Source organism: Leptinotarsa decemlineata, unplaced genomic scaffold, assembly GCF_025532065.1.
Source record: "Leptinotarsa decemlineata unplaced genomic scaffold, Ldec_3_MD MMD2_tig00000008_RagTag_RagTag, whole genome shotgun sequence".
In the NCBI taxonomy this organism is placed as follows: domain Eukaryota; kingdom Metazoa; phylum Arthropoda; class Insecta; order Coleoptera; family Chrysomelidae; genus Leptinotarsa; species Leptinotarsa decemlineata.
Window position 1 is genome coordinate 726302 of NW_027412537.1, and position 20670 is coordinate 746971.

Consider the following 20670-nt stretch of genomic DNA (forward strand, 5'->3'; position numbering starts at 1 on the left):
GAAGGCCCGTGAATAACTCAATTCCGCAGTGGTAGAGAGGACTGGCAAAACGGCCCATCGGTAAAAGCGGAAGAAACTTGGTATACAGGTGGCTTAAAGACCCAAGAAGGAATGGGAGCCTCTATATACGGAGGCACAGTAAAGACGAGAATCGCACTCAGCCTCGGACATAATGCAACTGTGTTGCAGGCAGAAGTAGCGTAGTAACTACAGTAGAAGTAGCGGCCATGGAATACTGTATATGGGAAATAAACAGACAAAAAGTCACAAATAAAACCATTGCCATTTTTTCCGACAGCTAGGCGGCAATTAAGGCGCTCAGCTCATTTCAAGTCTTCTCAAAACTGGTGGGAAGCTGTTTGAGCGCACTCAAGGAGCTAAGTACCCAAAATAGAGTCAATCTAGCTTGGGTACCCGAATATGAGGGTCACAAGGGCACTGAGGAAGCTGATGTTTTTGCCCGTGAAGGCGCATCCAATGCTATGATCGGCCCAGAACCCTTCTGCGGGGTATAGCGAAAGCATGTATGAAGACATTCATGGATGCAAGCCGAATCGATTAGTTAGTGGAATAAGCTCCAAGGAATGAGACAGGTGAAAGGGTTCATATAGAAACCATCGCCCAGTTTCACGGAAGACCTGCTGAAGCACAACCGTAAGGTTGTAAGGGTAGTGGTGGGTCTACCAAAGGGGTATATAGCCGACTCAGGAAATATATGTGCAACATGGGTCTGACAGAAGAAACCCAATGCAGGTTGTGTCAAGAAGCGGAAGAAACCGCACTACATGTACTCTGTGAATACGAAGCGATAGCAAGACTGAGACACGTGAGATGCGGGGAAGAGAAACCAGAGGCTGCCAGCTTTATGAAGGGTCAGTGTCAAAGCTATGGAGTCTCATCAAAGAGATCAAGCTAGACAATGAGCTCTAACAACCAAGGAGCATCACAATAGATCTGAAAAGGTCGCAGTGAATCAGGCCATGGGCTAGCTCCCCGACAATCTAGTCTAAGTAGCACGTGTTCCTGAGAAAGCTACCATATAGTTCCGCAGGATTGCTCCCGCAGAAGCTATTGTATAGTGAAGCACGTGTTGCGATTTCGTGAACTGTTTCTATGAAAATCTCACAATAAAGTATTCCTCATAAGAGCCTAACATTTTCAATATCTGTTAAACTTGAGCACATTGCCAAGTTTAACAGATATTGAAAATGAAAATTACTAATCATAATACTTTAATAATTCGTTAGTGTTAGGCAAATATTCAGCACATTCCATATTCAAATTCTACTTTGAAGCAAAACTAAAGGTGTTCTTAGAATGCCAAGAAATCGAAACGTTTGGCAACATCGACTATTCGAGTGTACTTATATTAATACGGTTATGATGTATTTCAATAGTAGATTTCAGTGATCAGTTAGTTGTTTGGCCGCAGATTTGAAGCGAGAAAGATGAGTGTACCAATGAAAAGTATGTTAAACGGGTTGAAAATACCGGCAATCGGATTGGGAACTTGGCAGGTGAGAACTAAATCAATTCATGAATGGAATTACTTGATGAAAATTCATAACACAGTTATCAGTTAACTAGTTTAGAGATCCAATATTTTTTCTGGAGGAAGGTTGGTTGATGATAATTAAACAATTACGAATTCATTTCTACCGAGGAAGCTACGGTGTTTGCGTGCCTAGAAATGAAAAATGTTTGTGAAAATTGTTTAATTTATATCATGGATAGTGAAATCAACTGCAGTGTAAAGAATGTCACGACAACTTCTGAGCCACTGATAAATCATTATTCCCAATGAAAATAGAAGTGTTCATTTTTGAAGAATTTAAATTGAGTGGGTGAATATTGTATTTAAACACCTATTTTTGAAGGTAGCACTGTAGTTATCGGTATGTTATCACGTAATTATTTTACTAGTTATAGTGATAATCGATGGCGATATTTTTTCATTCTCCATATGGACTCTTCAAAATATAGATAACTTTCCACAATTTGAGGGTTATTTCCTCTTAATAATCTAATGATCCTGTTGAATTACTACTTCGGTAAAAAGTGAGTCCATAATTACAGACCAACATTAAAACAAGTCATTTGTCCTTGACTACAACTATCGAGAAAGAGCGTACATTCCTTCCATTGTTTCAAGACGGAAGTTGAATCAGTAGAATTGATTACAGAAATGAAAAAAATAAATCCATGTATATAAAGTTCACTGCCTATGTATTGAATGTTAGGTGCTGCAAAAATATTAATGCCTTTCATATGAGAGAGATAGTAGATCATAAATTGTTCGGTGAGATGGTAGCCTGATGGGTTGACGTGGGTGGTTTATTCCACTCACTCAGTGCAAACTGGTGGTTCGAACCGCAAGGCCGGACTAGCGATTTTCACTTCCTATCGTCCAACCCGTCTTAGGAATCACACTTTGAAAGGTAAGACCTCGTTAATCCTTAGCTCGCACAAGTTTCGAGTTTAGAGGGGGGACAGCTGGTTAATAGAAAAACAGATTTTAACAGAAAGGATTGAAATAAAAGGAGAAGTAACCCTAATACTTGTTAAAAGAATCTGAGGAAAAACAAGGGGGCTGAAACCAGCTATAATATTGACATTACACGCGGATATAAATAGCCTCCCCCTCTCAACTACTGAACAGGACAAAATATCGAGGTTGGACAAAATTTACGTAGAAAGGTATCATTTTTATTTTTGGAAATCGGATTACCCGTTTTCGGGTAATTAGCATTTTTGTCTGTATTCAAAGAATTTACGAACGAAAAATACAGAGTGTTTGTTAGGTCGTTTTAAGAAGAAATGTTCATATGAAGATGTGTTCGAAGTTGCTTAGTTTTTGAGATACAGGGCATTGAAGTTTTAAAAAGACACGGTATTTATGAAATATTATAAATATTCTTACACCGATTTGGTTGAAATTTGCTACAGTTATTTGAAGTAATAAGGCGCTTATTTTGCCCGAACTAGATTGAAATTATTAGTTCCAGTGTCGTCTCAGAGGGTACCACAGCCAAAAATATTGAGAAAAAAAAACGCCTCTGACTTTTTTGTTGTTTTTTATTTTTTAAATCAAGCAACTATATATACAACATTTTCGTCGCTTGTGTTTTCTTCATATAAAAAGCTTCGTTTTCGAGAAAAAAATCACTTCTAAAAAGTATCCATGGACAATATAAAATAAAATCCAAAAGTAAATAATAAACAATTTCGACCTCAAGGTAAATGAGCAAGAATACACGACTGCAATCGATTTGTCATTGATTATCTGACACGTTCGAAAATACCTGGAGTATTAGGTACTTACGATATTGACAATTGTCAAACATGCGATTCCTCAATTCATTCACATCTACTAGAGGGGTTATACAAACAAGAGCCTTCAGATGACTTCATAAATAGAAATTTAGAGGATTCATATCAGGACTGCAAGCTGGCCATTTTTGAGGTCCTGCACGTCCAATCCAGCCATTAAGGTAGGTGATGTCCAGATGCTGACGAGCAAGAACGCTAACATGAGCGCTTCAGCTCATGTTAGCGTTCTAACATGAGCTGAAGCATCGTCATGCATAACCACATGTTGCCTCTTACAAAAATGGTCATTGTGAAAGTTCATAATAGCATTTCGTGAAAAATTTGATTCGTCCGTGGATAAAATATTTGATAAAAAATTATTATTGTGTGTCATGAATCAACCAACTGCAAAACATTAATCTTGGGTGAAAATTCCAAGGCAATAGAGCTTGGACTCGCTGTATGTGATATGGGTGTAAAAATTTTCTTTGTTGAACTGGCCGTGTAGTTTTTGGGCTGACTTCCAGCTGCACAAATTCCTTGTACTAATTGAAGGATCTTCTTCTATCCCATCAAGTATAGCATCTTCTAGTTCGGGCGTTGTTACAGTTTCTGGTCTTCCACCACCTGCATTTTTATTAAAACTCCCCAGTTTCAGATAATCTTGCATGTTGCGTTCTAAATGTTTCAGCACATGAACTTACTCTGTTAAGATATCTTTCCTGGTAAATTAACCATGCTTCTTCCATATTTCCATTTGCTAATCCATAAATAAGGTGCATGTCAGCCATTTCGGTATTAGTGAAGGAATCACAGCTCATTCACAACTCTGACTTTCAATGATATGACAACACTATCACTGTCAGCTGGTCTGCAAAACAGGTGTTCATGACATGCAAAGTGACTTCAATTTTTCTTTCTCGAAAATGAAGCTAGATATGAAGAAAACACAGGCGACGAAAAAGTTGTATATTGTTGGCTATGGTGCCCACTGAGAAGACACTGAACCTGATAATTTCAATCTAGTTCGGGCAAAATAAGCGCCTCATTATTTCATATAACTGTAGTTAGGAAACACCCTGTATAGTTTCAGACAAAAAATATTCAAAACTCACTCTATATAATATAATATGTTGATTGGATATCTTTCGAAATGAAATAATCTAATCGAGCAGATATCCACTACGAATTTATTTTACATAATACTATATGTCCAATTCACAGCTGAGTGACATAAAACGTTCATAGACGAATTACTCCTAGAACTTCCCTTTTATTCTAATTCCTTGGTTATGATATATTTATAATGAATATAAAATTTTGATTTTTTTAAAGTATTTAGTACAAATCCATCATTGGCGTAAAATTTGTAGATAAGTCAACCTTTAAAGATAATTTAATTTACTCAATAATCACAGATAACTTGATAAAAATGATGTCACCTATTTCAATAGAATCATGTGCAAATAATACTATAGATAACATCTATCCATCAGTAACTCATAGTATGAAAAACATGTAAAAATTATGAAACATCATTTTCGAATTGAAATAATTCCTAAATATTTTACTTCGCTGCAAACGAGTAGGTAAATTATGCTCTTCCTATGTGTAATCTAGTTTGAAGGATTATTCCAGCTGAAGGTAATACGTTGATACTTGTCGAGGATTGAGTAGAGCGCATTATTTTTGCAATATTCCGTGAAAATGTTAAAGTCTTTCTGTATAAACAGAGAGTAATCCAAACAGGACATATTGTGGAATACTTTCAGATCTGGAGTATACAAAAATTCGAAAATCGGAAATATCGTTTATATAAATTTTGTCTATCTGTAACCAAATCTGTATATAGGCATAGCATGGGCATATGAATTGAAAAAAGAACATATTTAGGAGACATCATCTATTGTTGCACAAAAAATGTTGAAAACTTCCATTGAAAGTAGGAAAAAATAAATATCAATACTCTTTCATTTATCATATTGTATAGCATTCCTATGAATAATATCTTTCATTTCACAATGTATGTGTGTAGTACAAATGAAACGTATTGAATAGGGAATTGAAATACCTCTCCTTCCTGGCGACGAGCGGAAGTAACTATGATGACTTTTTTGGTGAACAATTTTTTTGATCTCCTGTCCCCTTTGAAAGTTAGGAGGAAGAGGACAATTTACGTCCGTACTGTATATTCGGTACAAACTCCAATTTGCTCGTACTATTCATGAGTGAAGAAACACCTGGTTTGATAGGCTTAATTTTTAACACGCTTTTATCAGCTTCACCTGTATGTATGTATGTTTGTTTGTTTGTAACTCTCCTTGCTTGATATATTCGCGGGCAGATAGCACTGTACGTAACCTTCTTGATATATCGATATTACTACTTGATCTATTCGCGGGCAGATGGCGCTGTACGTAACTTCCTTGATATATCGACATTATTGCTTGATCTATTCGCGGGAAGATGGTGCTGTACGTAACCTCCTTGACATAATTCGAACTCACTTTACATGTATTTCTTCATTTGAAAAAAGTATTTTTTTTATTTTTATTAACACGTGCGCTTGCTGCCTTATTGTAACCCTCCTTTTCGCGCCTGCTGCCTCTTGGTAGCTGATTTTCAGGCTCCCTCTCCGGAATCGGAAAATATGAATGGTCATTTTTATAAACAATATACGGCTGATTGATCCCAAAGTTTAGATTAAATAAATATATTTTAAAAAGACTAAAAAACATGCTTTTAAAGAACATCGAACTAAAAAGTAAAAATATTCTCTTAAATAAGCTCAATGATGCTAGTGTTTTTCGTTCGTTATTATTTTAGGCTTATTTAAAAATATATTTTCAACTTTTCAATTCAATGTTCTTCAAAAGCGTGTTTTTTAGTTTTTCAAACTATATTTATTTGGTCTGTATACTGGTCACGTATCTCCTAAGCAAATGTTCGACATCGAGAAAAAAGTAATCGAGGAAAGTAACAGGTATCTTTCGGACACAGTCCATAAATTAGGAACTGAACACAGATTCAGTCATGGTTTATACGATAACTGTATAAACCAAAATATCCCAATTGATAGATCTGAATTTTTCAAAAATCGAATATAAAATTGATTTGCACAATTCAACAAATATCGGGCAACTCGAAAGACCAGAAGACACATCGTTCTTTGAGATACGAGGAGACATTCTAGAAAGTACCAACGGAGAATCGTAGCAAGTATAAAAAAAAATCAAAAATGATAATATCCCTTGAGTAAAAGCCCTAATATTGATTATATATTTTGGAGCAGTCTGATTAGGTACTGAAATCTACAGTTCATTCCTCAAAAAGTACAGGATAGTTTAAGTATTTACCTTTCCTCTGTGCACCTAAGACAGCTGTTGACGGGGGTAATACTTATCGAGTTTAATTGTTTAATCTAATTAGTTAATCGAAAAGTAGGTTTTGGATATATTAAGATTCAGACAGTTACTTTCCACTACTCATTTGTTCCCTCACTTTCAATTTATGTAATGATCTATCTGTGTCAGTTTAATAGTGGAATATTTTGATTTAATATAGTTCCGTGATAAGAGTTCCCCAGTAGTAATATCGTAATCAAAACGGCCTACAGCCGCGTAATGATATCTTTACTCGAAACGTTTGTTTCAGCATTAAGTAATAGGTCTTTAAACTTGATACATATATTTGCCTGCTTTTTTCTATATTAGTTCGTTCCAAATAATATATGAAAATCAATTTTGAAGTTGTTATACATCAGTTGGTAGTGAAGTTTGTAAATATTTCTTTCTATATATCAATTCAATATAAATTTCAACCTTGGAGCATCGTTGTTGACTTTTTGGCTATTTCTCCATCCCTTCCCTGTTGAATCCGTTCAGCTGGCGCACCAAAGCTTACTTTTTTCCATCTATTTCGACTGTAAAAAAAACATATTTTCCCTACTCACGTCCAGCCCCGACAAAATCGACTAGCCTGGGCCAAGCTATATTTTCGTAATTACATGAATACCAAGGTTGGTTATACACCGTTCATAACATTGCTGAAATTTCATCCAAGAGTGTAATGAAATGCTCTTTTTCGTTTAATACATTTTTTACGATGTTAAACCAGGACATTCACATGTGTTTTAGTGTACAAATGCACCGGAATTGGAGACCGCTTTAGATACAGCCCTAGAATGTGGATATCGCCACATTGACACTGCCTTTGTTTATCAAAATGAAGAAATTATCGGGGGAGTTTTGAAAAAATGGTTCACTTCAGGAAAACTCAAGAGAGAAGATTTATTTATCACCACAAAGCTACCATTATATGGTGTACACGAAGACAGGGTGGAAATGTTCATGGATAAATCATTGAAGAATTTGGGTTTGGATTATGTGGACTTGTACCTCATTCACTTTCCTGTAGGGACACAATATAATGAAAACGGTCAATTCGATCACCGCAAACCGGAAAAGTCAGACCACATCGCGATCTGGAAAGTAAGTAATAATGATATCAATGAAAATTTCGGTAAGGTATTTGTCTGTAAACGAAATCTACGAATCAATTCGAAACAAAAATACCCATGAAATGATTAGTTTTCTGCCATACCATTAAATGACATCAAATTTTCTAGAATTAGATAAAAGTACCATCAATTATGTCTTCATGAAATAATTTTCAAAAAATATTATGATTTATTATATGAAATTATATTATGATTATGAAATAAGTTTTATGGAATAGATTTAGAGGTAACCCAAACTTGTACGAAACGTTTTACTTAGAAGAAACACATTATTGCCTCTACCCGAGCAATATCAATCAACAATAATTTGTTGAATGTTAGAGACCATTTCATGAAAAGTTTAATGACTGGTGTGATGCAGGTAGGGCTAATCTCCACACCGGATCATGTTCATTTGCGTAACTTAAGTTAGTCCACAGTAGTGCCCTTCAACTTCATAGGCTAGGTTAGATTATAGATTAGTTTTTGATAAGAACCTTTTCTCCTCAACTTTGTAGGCTAAATTAGGTTAGGTTAGGTCAGTTTTCAATAACGTTATGTGAAAAAATTTAAAATCTCAAATCTGTGGAAAAAATCCGTCAAAAGTGTACGCGATCGAGATTTTTTCAATTTGAGCAGGAATACGCCTTTTATAATTGTACGCATTCAATTAGACCAGGGGTCTCCAAACTTTGAAGCCTTCGGGCCATAATGATTTTTTCAGTTTGTTCCAAGGGCCAATTTCTGCCCTTAACTATATTTCTAGACTAGGATAGTCGCAAAGTGCGTGACCTGAGCAAACTTACGCTTTTTTTGCATTTCAATTATTATTGTGTAATGTGACACTTAACGACATCTAGTGGCGAGTAGTGGTACTATGTACTATCTTTTTCAGTTACCCGCTAGGCGGCATTAGGCGTAATTAAATATTTGGAATTACCGCGTTGGTTCGAGAAAGTTCTGGTTCTAGCTAGTTTATTCCGATCACCTCGAGATGGCAGTAATAATTGCATATAAAAAGGCTAGCGGCGCAACTGCGAGTTAGTCTGCGTAGGAAAGGCGAAGGAAGCGAAACTGTCTATTGTGAAATAAAGTAACACCCATCAATAAAAGTATTTTGATTTGAATTATTGTTTTTATGTGTGATTTGTTAGTATGGAAAAGAAGCGAAAAATCGACAGTGAATGCAGAACGTTCCAAGAAAAATGGAACTTTCAGTATTTTGTGATTGAGTCCAGTAATAAGGCGCTATGTTTAATTTGTAATGAAACCATAGCTGTTCTCAAAGACTATAACATTAAACGACACTATGAATCGAAACATCTTCAAAGTTACTCCAAGTATACAGGAAGTTTGCGAAAGGAAAAATTTGAAGCTTTGAAACGCGGACTCAAATCGCAGCAATCTTTGTTTACCAAAGCGAATACTGAACAAGAGTCTACAACTCGCGCCAGCTTTCGTGTGGCTCTTGAAATCGGAAAACGATGAAGAAATAATAAAAGAATGCTCGATTGCAGTAGCCGAAGAAATACGCCTCGAAAAGGTAAATTTATTTAAGTGTCAGTTTGTCAGCAAATACCGTGGCTCGGAGGGTGCAAGACATCGCAGAAAATATCTCAACTGTCTGAGAAAAATGGACATCACGAGTGGTTTACTCTAGCATTGTATGAGTCAACGGATATGTCAGATACTGCTCAGGTGTTAATTTTTATTCGCGGAGTAGATAAAAGCTATGAAGTGTATGAAGAACTTCTTGATATTGACAGTATTCACGGCACGACAACTGGAGCCGATATTTTCAAGGGAGTTGAAAATGTCATTAATAAAAAGAACCTTCGATGGAGAAATTTGGAATCTATAACAACTGATGGAGGCAAAAATATGTATGGTAAAAATAAAGGAGTGGTTGCACTTGTGTCAAAGGCTGTAGAAAATGATGGTGGTTCGAAACCATTAGTCTTACATTGTATCATTCATCAACAGTCCTTGTGCGGAAAATGTTTGGATATGTCTAAAACCAGTCATATCAGTTGTTAACTTCATCAGATCCACTAGACTGAATCACCGACAATTCCGCGAGTGTATTCAACATATTAGAGAAAATGATTTACCATATCATACTGCGGTACGCTGGCTTAGTTGCGGAAAAGTCCTTAAGCGCTTTTTTGAACTTCGAGATCGAAATTTTTCAAAATGAGAAGCAGCGCCCTTTTGCCGATTTAGAAAATAGTGAATGGATGTGGAAGTTAGCCTTCTATGTCGATTTGACGAATAATATGAACGAACTGAATTTGAGATTACAAGGAGAAAATCAGCTTCTTCCTGATTTATACACCAATATCAAATCCTTCAGGCAGAAAATAATACTATTTTAATCGCAATTACGTGAAAAATGTTTCACACATTTTGAAACAAGTGAAATATTCAGCCACACTACAGAGACTGAATTTCCCGTCAATTTTACAATCGAAACTTTGAGTGCTTTGAAAATAAATTTTGATACTCGATTTTTTCAAAATCCTTTCGATTCTGACATTGAAACCCTGGCTCCGGAAGTCCATATGGAAATTATTGATTTACGGTGCAGTGATATGCTTAAGAACAAATATCAAAATTCATATTTGTTGGAATTTTATAAGAGTCTTCCACTGGAACAATTTGATAATTTGCATAAATTTGCTCGTGGGTTGTTTTCTGTTTTTGGTACTACTTACTTGTGTGAGAAAACGTTTTCCAAGATGAAGTACACAAAGAATGTTTACAGATCTCAATTAACCGATGAGCATCTTGAATCTCTTTTGATAATTGGTACAAGTAAAATTGATCCACAACTACAAAGTATTGTCGGTGGAAAATCACAATTAGGTACATAAATCTCATTAGTGTTTTTGTTTTACTGTGATTCATTTCAATTATTTCTTAGTTAATAATATGCTTAAACTTAGATACTTAAGTTAAGTTTTCTTTGTCATCATTTCTGTCGTTAAGTTTTACCTTGCAATTAAATAAAACCGAGTAATTATCATTCTGTGTTTTCTTCTTCAACTTATCACAGCAATAGTAACACCAATTAGGTAATCATTGGCTGTCGCGGGCCAGATTGATGACAGTAAATCCTTGGCTGTCGCGGGCCGGATTGATGACACTGGCGGGCCGGATTTGGTCCGCGGGCCGTAGTTTGGAGACCCCTGAATTAGACTATTGCGAAGAAAAGAAAAAGATTTTTTGAGGTTCACTAATGTACTTTCTGAAAGTTGAACTCATTGTTGGATAAGTTAAGCATTCATTTGATCGGTCACTCTTCATATGGTGAACGTTAACTTATGATGAGTTTTAAAAATCCGCATATAACATTAGGTTGATTAACATTAATTTTGGCGAATTTTGAAATCTGAATCATGGCCATTCCTCATTTCAGAAAATGGAAGAACAGGTAAATGCTGGTAAAACGAAATCAATCGGAGTATCGAATTTCAATGAGAGGCAAATTGAGAAAATCTGGAATAACTGCAGAATTGAACCAGCATGCCTGCAAGTAGAACTCCAAATTTATCTGCAACAACCCGACCTCGTGAACTACTGTCATTTGAAGAAAATTGCTGTCGTAGCATACTCACCGTTGGCTTCGCCGCAATACAACAATTTCATAGGAGTATTTGGGATAGAGTGAGTTTTATAATATTAAATAGTACTAATGACGATAATGGTGATATGAATCCGAAATGATATCACCAACTCAATATTCCTGCACCCGATAACAAGAAACGAGTTGATCGATGTCATTTCCGATTTAAAATAAAACTTCTGGTCCCCATATGATATTTGTGTTCCTTATCAAAAAGCTTCGCATGTACTCAATAGAACCCATATGCCACATTTTGAATTCAATATTCACTGTTGCTAAAATACCTAAATCTTTCTCAATCACAATACCGATTTTTAAGTCTGGCGATAAAATATAAAATCAGTAACAAACTTTCGACCCACGACTATGATTAATAATTTTTCTAAAATGTTCGAAGAATGTCTCAAAAATATAGTTATACTATTTTGCAATAATTTTTTTTTCTTCAATGTCTAGCTGGTGTGAGGGGTGTTGCTTTGAAAATATTTGAGGACAATTCGATGAATAGAACACAAATTGTCAAGGTAAAAAACTCCCTTCGCGACCCATTAGTAGTTACCCAGGGCGTACAACAAAGACATGTATTGGGACCTATCTTATTTCTCCTATATATGAACAACATCTTCCAAATTTCAATGGTGAAATAACTTCATTTGCTGATGATAAAACTATCACTCTTGTTGGAAAATCGTGGGAAGAAGTATAGACTCAGGTTGAAATTGGCATCAAAATGATTTTCAACTGGTTAGGTTTTAATTCATTGAGTGTCAGTATCAAAAAAAACAATTTTATTGCATTTACTGATTATGGTGGATATTATGAGAACATAGGCTTTCACGGCTGGAGTTACGGCTGAGCATTCGCATGGATACGCCACCATCACCTCCACCACCATCGTCAAACTATCACCCCCCACCATCCCCACTGTCATTCCCACACTAGTGAAACGTAGCTCAACAGTCAATCGCTGCTGAGACTTCGTTGCAAAGACTTCGTTCTCGCAGTTAACCGACATATCACCGATGAAGTCGGCCGCAGTAGCATACGAAACATTTGCTATTTCAGGTTTCATATCAACCCGACTTTTATTTTCTTCTATAATATTTGTTAGTCTGATTCATAAGTGTTATTGGTACCATTTCAGTTCGCCCCCATCGAAAATTATGATTGAGGTGATAATGTATTGAAAACTACTCCTCCTGTATTGATTAGATGAAAAAATTATGGAATTATGGCGTAGTATTTACATATTTATTCAGGTTACGCTACGCTCAACGATTTTGTTTTATTTTTCATCTGATCAATACTGTAGATTGCTGTGGAGAGTGGTGTGATGATTGCTACCTAGGACCTTCCGAATTATTTTTTTAGTTTTCAGTAGGTACATTATCTACGTCATTATCAACTTTTTTTTTCAATAAAATTGTAAAATGAAAATATATTTTTACTTATTTTTTCATTGACAAAATTGAATTGAAATTATTCACGTCCAGTCCAACTGAGTCATCATTTCCTTCCATGAATCCGATTCAAAGTTCGAGTCCTTCCGACTCCATCATCTTTTCAATCCCAAAATCCTTCCAATCCCCTCAAGCTTCGTATTGACTACTTTTTCAAATTCCTCCTTTGTTTCCTGAAATACTTTTCATCTTCTAATCTAATCATCTTCCTCTTTTTCGCGTGTTTTTATTCCTAAGTTCTTCCATCCCCTTCATCGACACTCCTCGTTTTCACCTAATTATTCCACTTCTGACACCAAATGTACGTTGCACGCACTTCGTAGGCACTTTCAACTATACTTGCCTCATCTGCCTGTTGGTAGTGCCCGGATGTTTCGGTTATTATTCTGTTCACCATCTTCCTTTTCCACTTTTTACAGAGACCTCATCTCTATACCTCTATTAGTTGAGGATTTTGATCTCCCTGTTAGTAACCACGTGTCACCTTCTTTCAAGGACAAACACAAGCACTACAAAAAATCTTTAAGGCTCTCTAGGAGCGGTTCCTATGCGGAAGTAGCGATTCACATTGGATTTGAATCGCTGGAGAATGAAACCTCTTGAAAAAATGTTCTCAGAGAGTTTATTCCAAATAAACGCAGTTTTCCAAATGAAAGAGTGAAGTTCGAGGTGTACTGAGTTGAACCTCAAAACGATGAGCAACCACTATACGTCGCATATATCTCATTTTACTATCCTGAAATAAATTATCGCTTTTATATGCGGCCATGTCTACGATATGAAGGAAGAATAATCAAAAATGAACTATGTTCGTTAGGTTAGGTTTGGAGATCTGAGGTTCAAATCTCCAAAACGTTCCTCTGAGCATAGTATTTCTATCATCCAAAAGCAATTATCGGTAAACCAATTTCTCTCTCAAGCTAAAATGTATCAATTTGACATTGTTTCAGTTTAGCTCAAGTTCAATTCGTGCGTGCCAAGTGCTCTTTTTCATATTATACCACATCTTCTATAGCACTTGATCAAAAGAATAATAATATAAATTGATTGACCTACATAGTTTGTGATCCCTAAAATATGTGATGCCTAAAATATGCGAATTAAAGAATGTCGACGACGAATAATGCAGAAAATAAAGACTACTGTAAAGATAATTTCAATGACTTTAAGGCAACATTCCACTGAATCATCATGCCTTCCATATGTAACTTTTCCGAAGAAAAGTATACGCCTCCAAAGAAGAATCAACTCATTGCTTTTTTTCAGAAATATGACGCCTCTGTTTCATTACAGTTTTGCCCACTATGATCGAAATATTTTCTTGCTGTTACATTGTCCCAAATAACAAATCATTTTCTTCAACTGATCCCAACTGAAGATCAAAGGTTTTTTTGAAGGTAGTTGACAATGTTTCTTGGTGCATTTCATCAGTTCGGATTTCCATTGTCTAATATGATACAAACTGATTTGAAATACCGAAATGAATCTGTATGAAACTTTTTGATCTTCCTCTTGAAAATGATCACTTGGTGATCGAAACACGTGTCGAGGTGTTAGAATAACGGTTTGGTGTTGGAAACAACTCCAGTAATATTCATTACAACACCACTAAAGGTTCCAAACAGTGATCCTTAATTGCCATCTCAAGATTATATATATATATATATATATATATATATATATATATATATATATATCTGTCTGTTTAAAATCTGTTTTTCCGTTAACCAGCTGTCGCACCCCTACGAACGACAACCCTCAGAAGTCGAAACTTGTGCGAGCTAAGGATTAACGAGGTCTTACCTTTTAACGTGTGATTCCTAACACAATATATATGCAAATATCAATTATTAATTTGAAATTATATATTTTCAGGCCCAAAGAACTACCAAACGTCTTCACTAACCCAACAGTCAAACAAATTGCTGAAAAGCATAAAAAGAGTAGCGCTCAGATAGCATTGAGGTACTTAATAGAGAAGGATATCATACCTATACCAAAAAGTGTAACTCCGTCCAGAATCAGGGAAAATTTCCAGGTTTTTGATTTCAATCTTGATACTGACGACATGAAGAAACTGGAAAAACTTGATCTAGGAGAACCAGGACGAGTTTGCGACTTTACTTTCTTGGAAAGGTTTGTATCTTCCATCAAAATAATGAAAAGTTTTTTATTACTTTCTTATAAATTTTGTTATTTTCTGCATTGAACGGTCCTCGTGATAGTTTTATACATTTTTATTGGCAAGTTAAATCCACAGTTGATTCGAACAAAATTCAAAAATGCAAAATTTTTTTCAAAACTGGTCGAAACTCAAGTTTGTAAAAATGCGGACACTTATAATGAATATTCGTGTCTTCTTCTAGCTATTATTGACAATAATTACTCTCTGCATTTTTTGTTTCAGTTTAAAAGATCACCCAGAATGGCCGTTCAAAAAATAAAAGCACTGATTATCAATCAATAATACCAACAGAAGAGCACTAAAATATCAATCAAAGTATGGCACCTAAAGATGTTTCCTCACCAGTAAAGAGCATATTAATATATTTTGTACTTGTTGTTTAATGTATTCGCAAATATATATTTATTATCAAAATGAATAAATGTTGAAGGTACAGATTTCTCTAAAGATTGTTAAAAGATCAGGTATCCGGAAAGAAATGAATAAATGGAATTAGGATTTGTCAAAACTGTTCCGGATTTGTTGATCGTGGTCTGCAGGTTTGTATGCCTTACGTTTCGTTTACGACTGGGGTGAACAATATCAAAGACGATGAGCTAACGGAGGAAGTGCTTGGGTTGGCCTCACAATATTTGCTACTTCCAAACGTTTTGAATCTCTGGTTTCATTCAATTGGTGGTGGTAAGCGTTGCTCCATTTCTGTTGACTGAATCAAAAGACCAGTATAGTTTAGTGCAGCTAGTCAAACTTCATAGATGTTCCAATTACTACTATTCGGAATCCTTCCCAAGTCTTCGGAAATCATTGCAGCTTCATGGACAATATTTTCCTGACAACCATTCGAGCAATTTCGTTTCCTGTTTTAGTTTTTACAGGCCTCTTACTGCAGGTATGTCATATTATTGTGGACATAATTTAGATTGTCATGAATTGTTTGTCTTTGTGATCCAGCGCCTCACATTTGCATGATATATGATGAGCTGTCAGTCAGTTGTCCTCTCTATGTAATTGTTCTCAGCCGATCTCTTGGACGGTAGTATTATAGAGATTTTCCGGGTGTGTTTTTTCAGTACTCTTTAAGTTTTTCATACACCCGTTCGTTGATATGGTGTTATACCAAAGATATTGGATCAGAGCCTATAATGGACTTGATGATACGTGTATGGTACATTCAACAGTTTTTTCATTTCCTGTGATGGCTGAGTGTATTTGTACCCAGTTATAGTCAATCTTGTCCTGTCCGCCGTTTTTCCTCAGTCCCAGACCAGTTGATATATTCTTTTCGATTACTTTTTATTTGTTTCTACCGCCTCCTAATATGATCTTGGGTAGTATCTCTGAGTTCTCTCGAGCAAATAGATCTCTTCAAACGCGATAACGTGGGTACTTTCTGAGTGCATGTTCCACCACAGCTGATTTTTCAGTATGCACCAGGTCTAACGTCTCTTGTGTTCAAAAAGTCACTTCTCTCCGTGATTTCAATTCCAAGCGATCTCCAGCTCCAAGGGATCCGGTATACCCCTGATGTTGCTAAAGGATTCTTACCGACTTAAGGCTATTTTTGACAGTTTTCCCGAACCGATTGCACATTGTATTCCTTCAGAATTCTCCCAAAAATCTACCCATGTGATAACTATAACTAGACCAGTCGCTTTTATCAGTGATAATATCCACCTGAAGCAATGTAAGCATGCTGGGTGTAAAAGTCTTTTACATATGCTGTTTCCTTTCTGAATAACGAGCTACCCTCTGTTCTGAAGAGATTCAATACTCTGAAGCGATTTTAGAAAAACGTAATAGTTTAGGATCCCGCTACAAAATCATTACAATACGTTCACTAATTTTTTCCACTATATTTCATTATATTTCCTGAATGGAATACCATTCATATCATAGTAATGTATATAAAGATTTAGAAAAGTCATGACGTACATGTTCATGACGTACATGCATATTTTTTACACCAAATTAAAGCTATTTTTTTTAATTCGATGATATACCTCTGCCTGTGAAAAATGGCCACAAATTAGGTTTGCTAGCAATTAAAAACGCTAGATATCAAAGTTGAAGTGAAAGAGAGTTAACGCACAACGCTGCTCGTTAGACGAGGACGGCGAGTGCCAGCTGTGTGAGTTTCACTATTAAAACTGTAATATTTTTTTAAATTCTGAATTTTAACCAAACTCATCAATTGATTCCACAGTCAAAATGATATCAAAATATTTGTTTTTTCTCGGCGAAACATTAACATAGAATATGGATTACTGAAATCAATCACATTTTTAGTTTTAGGGCACCTTGATACGATTTTCACTTAGACCCAATAAAAGACGACCTATTGACAGTAACATCCATCTAGAGAATTATAATCTTTTCGGTATATATAGCCAGTCTTCAAGTATGCCCACTGTGTGTATACGTGGAAAGTTTTCTTTCCTTATACGAGGAAATGGGCCAAATTCGGATATGCGGTTGGTTGCCTCGTTCACAGGCGGATGGGACGATGACAAACCTGTTGTTTGTTGTCCGCTTCAGCCTTGATCAAGGAATGATTCTCTGAAGGAATTCGATTTTCAATTATCGGAAATCATCTACTTTATGTTCAGAGGAATCGGGCATATTACGGATATGCAATTGGTTAGTACCTCGTCCACTAGATAGAGTGACATTTCGTTGTTCGCTCCAACTTAGGAAGAGAAATGAAATACTCCGAAAGAATTCCGATTTTCAATTATGGAATATCATTGACTTTAGGTCGATGATGTCCACTACCTTGCACTGACGAGTGGCCAAACAGCCGGAAACCGGTCTGCAAGTGGGTTCCAATAATTGGAAATTATCTATTGCGATAGTTGTATCGTCAACAGCTCATGCAGGAATAACTTCAGTGAAGCCCTTTGTGGTATTAGCCAGGGGAGTAGTTGTTTTCTGATAGGTGTCACAACATCAACCTACAGTGTAGGGAGTTGAGACTGGCTTGAACCAATTGTTCCTTTAAATGATTTGATTTATAGACAGTCTGCAAGTATGCCAACTAACTAACTATATGTCAGTTGGCATACTTACCAACTTCCTCACCTTTATCACTTGGCTGGTTCTCTTGAACTGGTTGTGAATTTTGGAAACTGTTCCAGAGGATACAGGAGTATCAAGTGGGTGTCTTCGATTAAATTCAGAAGCTGCTTCTCGATAACACCTGACACCTTCTCCAATCATCAGTATTACTTGAATTTTCCCTTGTATGGTTCAATAGGATCAACAGAAACAACAGGAACAACAAAAACAACAGCAACAACAAAAGCAACAGGAACAATAAAGCAGAATCAACACGAGGAAGTAAGACTGAATATAATACGCTCTATCAACAATATTGTTGGTTAATATCAATCCTCATTTGTTTTCCACGGCAACGTCAAGACATTCCTTGATTTTTATTGAATACAAGAATTTGAATTCGCGAAAGAGGATGGCAATGATTTAATAGTGAACAAATATCGAGAGGTTACAAAATACAATAATTTTTCCCAAAAAAATATTTTCAGTAGATATTTCCGTTGGTTGAATTGATTTATTTCTAAACTGAGAGCCCCATAAGCAAATGCTCAGATTTTATTATTATTCGCCATCAGAATTATTGGTTCAGGTGGAAAGCGATTTTGGTATATCCTTCAATTCCACTGATTCCACAATTCAACGACAACAATTACAGAAGACACGGGGGTGCTCCCAAGATAAGTGAGACAAATTTAGATTTTTCAGTGCTAATATTGTTTCAGAAAAAAGGTGTAATTGTATTAATTTGGGAGTCCCGATCACGAATCTGAAGGAATTTTCAGCCTATTTTGTCCCCTTGTATGATTTACTGTAAAAATGTATTCTTCCATCGCGACTGGCGGGCAGTGTATATCACTTAGGCCAATAACATTCAAGCAGGTAAGTGTATTTTCAGCATTTTCATCAATCCTACAATTTTTATCATTCTACCTCTTCTACCAACATAAATAAGTGTGGTAGCATATTTCTAAAAATGATATGAAATCGAGAAAAGCTAATGAAGTAGAACTGCTGGAAAATAATTCCATTAAAATCAAAAGATAAATAGATAAGTACTATTCTGATCATTCCCATATTGATTTCATTTTAAGAGCCACCGGTAGATAGCTATTTCAGCCTGTTGGGCATCGTCATTACCAGGTTGACTTGGGTATCACACCAATAGGTGGTTCCATTTATGTCTTGCTTGCGTTTACGCAGTAACTTTCATCAAGTACTTTTCTTGGTTATTCACATTTTGTCTTCAATCGGGGACCGCCTGCCCGGTACTGACGATGCCCAACAGGCTGAAACACCTGTCTACCAGTGACTTTTAAATTGAAATCAATATGGAAATGATCAGAATTGTTCTCATCTAATAATCTTTTGATTTTCATGAAATTATTTTCCAGCAGCTCGACTATTTGCTATTTTGCTATTATTGTTAAGGACTATCTTCAATCTCACCGACGTTTCGACAAAGTCTCATTTGTCATCATCTGGATATTACTGTTAAGTAAGGTCGACCGACTCCCAAACACTCAACAGTAATATCCAGATAATGACAAATGAGACTTTGTCGAAACGTCGGTGAGATTGAAGATAATATCACATTACAAGGATCAAAAACTCGAAAACCAGTTCAGTATAGTTTGTCGCAAGTCACGGCGGCATCCTCAAAGGGCATAGCGGGTAGAAATATCTCAGTGACTTTGTGGCGTTGTGCGCTAACTCTCTTTCACTTCAACTCTGATACTTAGCGTTTTCAATTGCTAGTAACTCTAATTTATGGCCATTTTTCTCACAGTCAGTGCTATATCATCGTATTTAAAAAAATTTGCTTCAATTTGGTTTAAAAAAATGTATGTACGCCATGAACGTAAAAAAGCCAAAATATCACCTATTTACACCAGGCTGCGGAGTAGTTACGGCCGGATGGGGAATGGCGATATGACGATAACCCAAGTCAGTCATGAATTGTTACATGTCAGATTGATATGACACGTTCTCCATGTTAACAACGCTACGCCGATGATTCGCGTGCAATATCCAAGTAGCCCATTGTCGGCGTTTCCATAACAACAAAACCGAGGCACTGCATAATCATTGCTGTCAAGTTACCCAACGAAAATAGTTTTATTGTTGATTGTTATAGTATAAACAGTTCAGATTCATATTGAATATAATGAAATACCAAGATTTAGAGTTGGAAAATACACCTCCAGAAATTGTTCAGAAAGCAATAGATGTTTGCAATAATTTGCACATCGAGAGAAAAATATGAAATCGCTTAAAGAAACTTCATGGATTGGAAAATGAAAGCCAAAGTGAATTCTTGTTCCGAAAATACTTTGTTAGTTTATTTTGAAGAGTTGTCAAGAAGATTGAGATCATCAACATTATGGTCTCAGTACTCGATGCTGAGGAGTACCTTAATCATTGAAAACTGTGTTGATATATCAAAAGACGTAAACCTACGTGCATTTTTAAAACGCAAATATGCTCCAAAACAGTCAAAAACATCAACTTCTGAAGAAATTCAACAATATTTGAAGTATTT

General features: G+C 35.9%; 1 protein-coding gene across 1 annotated transcript; it reads left to right on the forward strand.

Annotated features, from left to right (window-relative positions):
- The first annotated feature begins 1358 nt into the window (after positions 1-1358).
- LOC111507641 (aldo-keto reductase family 1 member B1) lies at positions 1359-15512 on the forward strand. The gene is made up of 5 exons (XM_023162988.2): positions 1359-1517; positions 7446-7799; positions 11226-11473; positions 14768-15028; positions 15300-15512. The coding sequence occupies exons 1-5, from the start codon at positions 1449-1451 to the stop codon at positions 15334-15336; spliced, it is 969 nt and encodes a 322-aa protein (XP_023018756.2). The 5' UTR covers positions 1359-1448; the 3' UTR covers positions 15337-15512.
- The last annotated feature ends 5158 nt before the right edge of the window (positions 15513-20670 follow it).

Bases quoted from the DNA above. Each gene is read 5' to 3' on its own strand.
- LOC111507641 (XM_023162988.2), top strand. From the start codon at position 1,449: ATGAGTGTACCAATGAAAAGTATGTTAAACGGGTTGAAAATACCGGCA. The intron at 7,800-11,225 runs GTAAGTAATAAT...TCCTCATTTCAG, and splicing joins ACCACATCGCGATCTGGAAA to AAAATGGAAGAACAGGTAAA. The intron at 15,029-15,299 runs GTTTGTATCTTC...TTTTTGTTTCAG, and splicing joins GACTTTACTTTCTTGGAAAG to TTTAAAAGATCACCCAGAAT.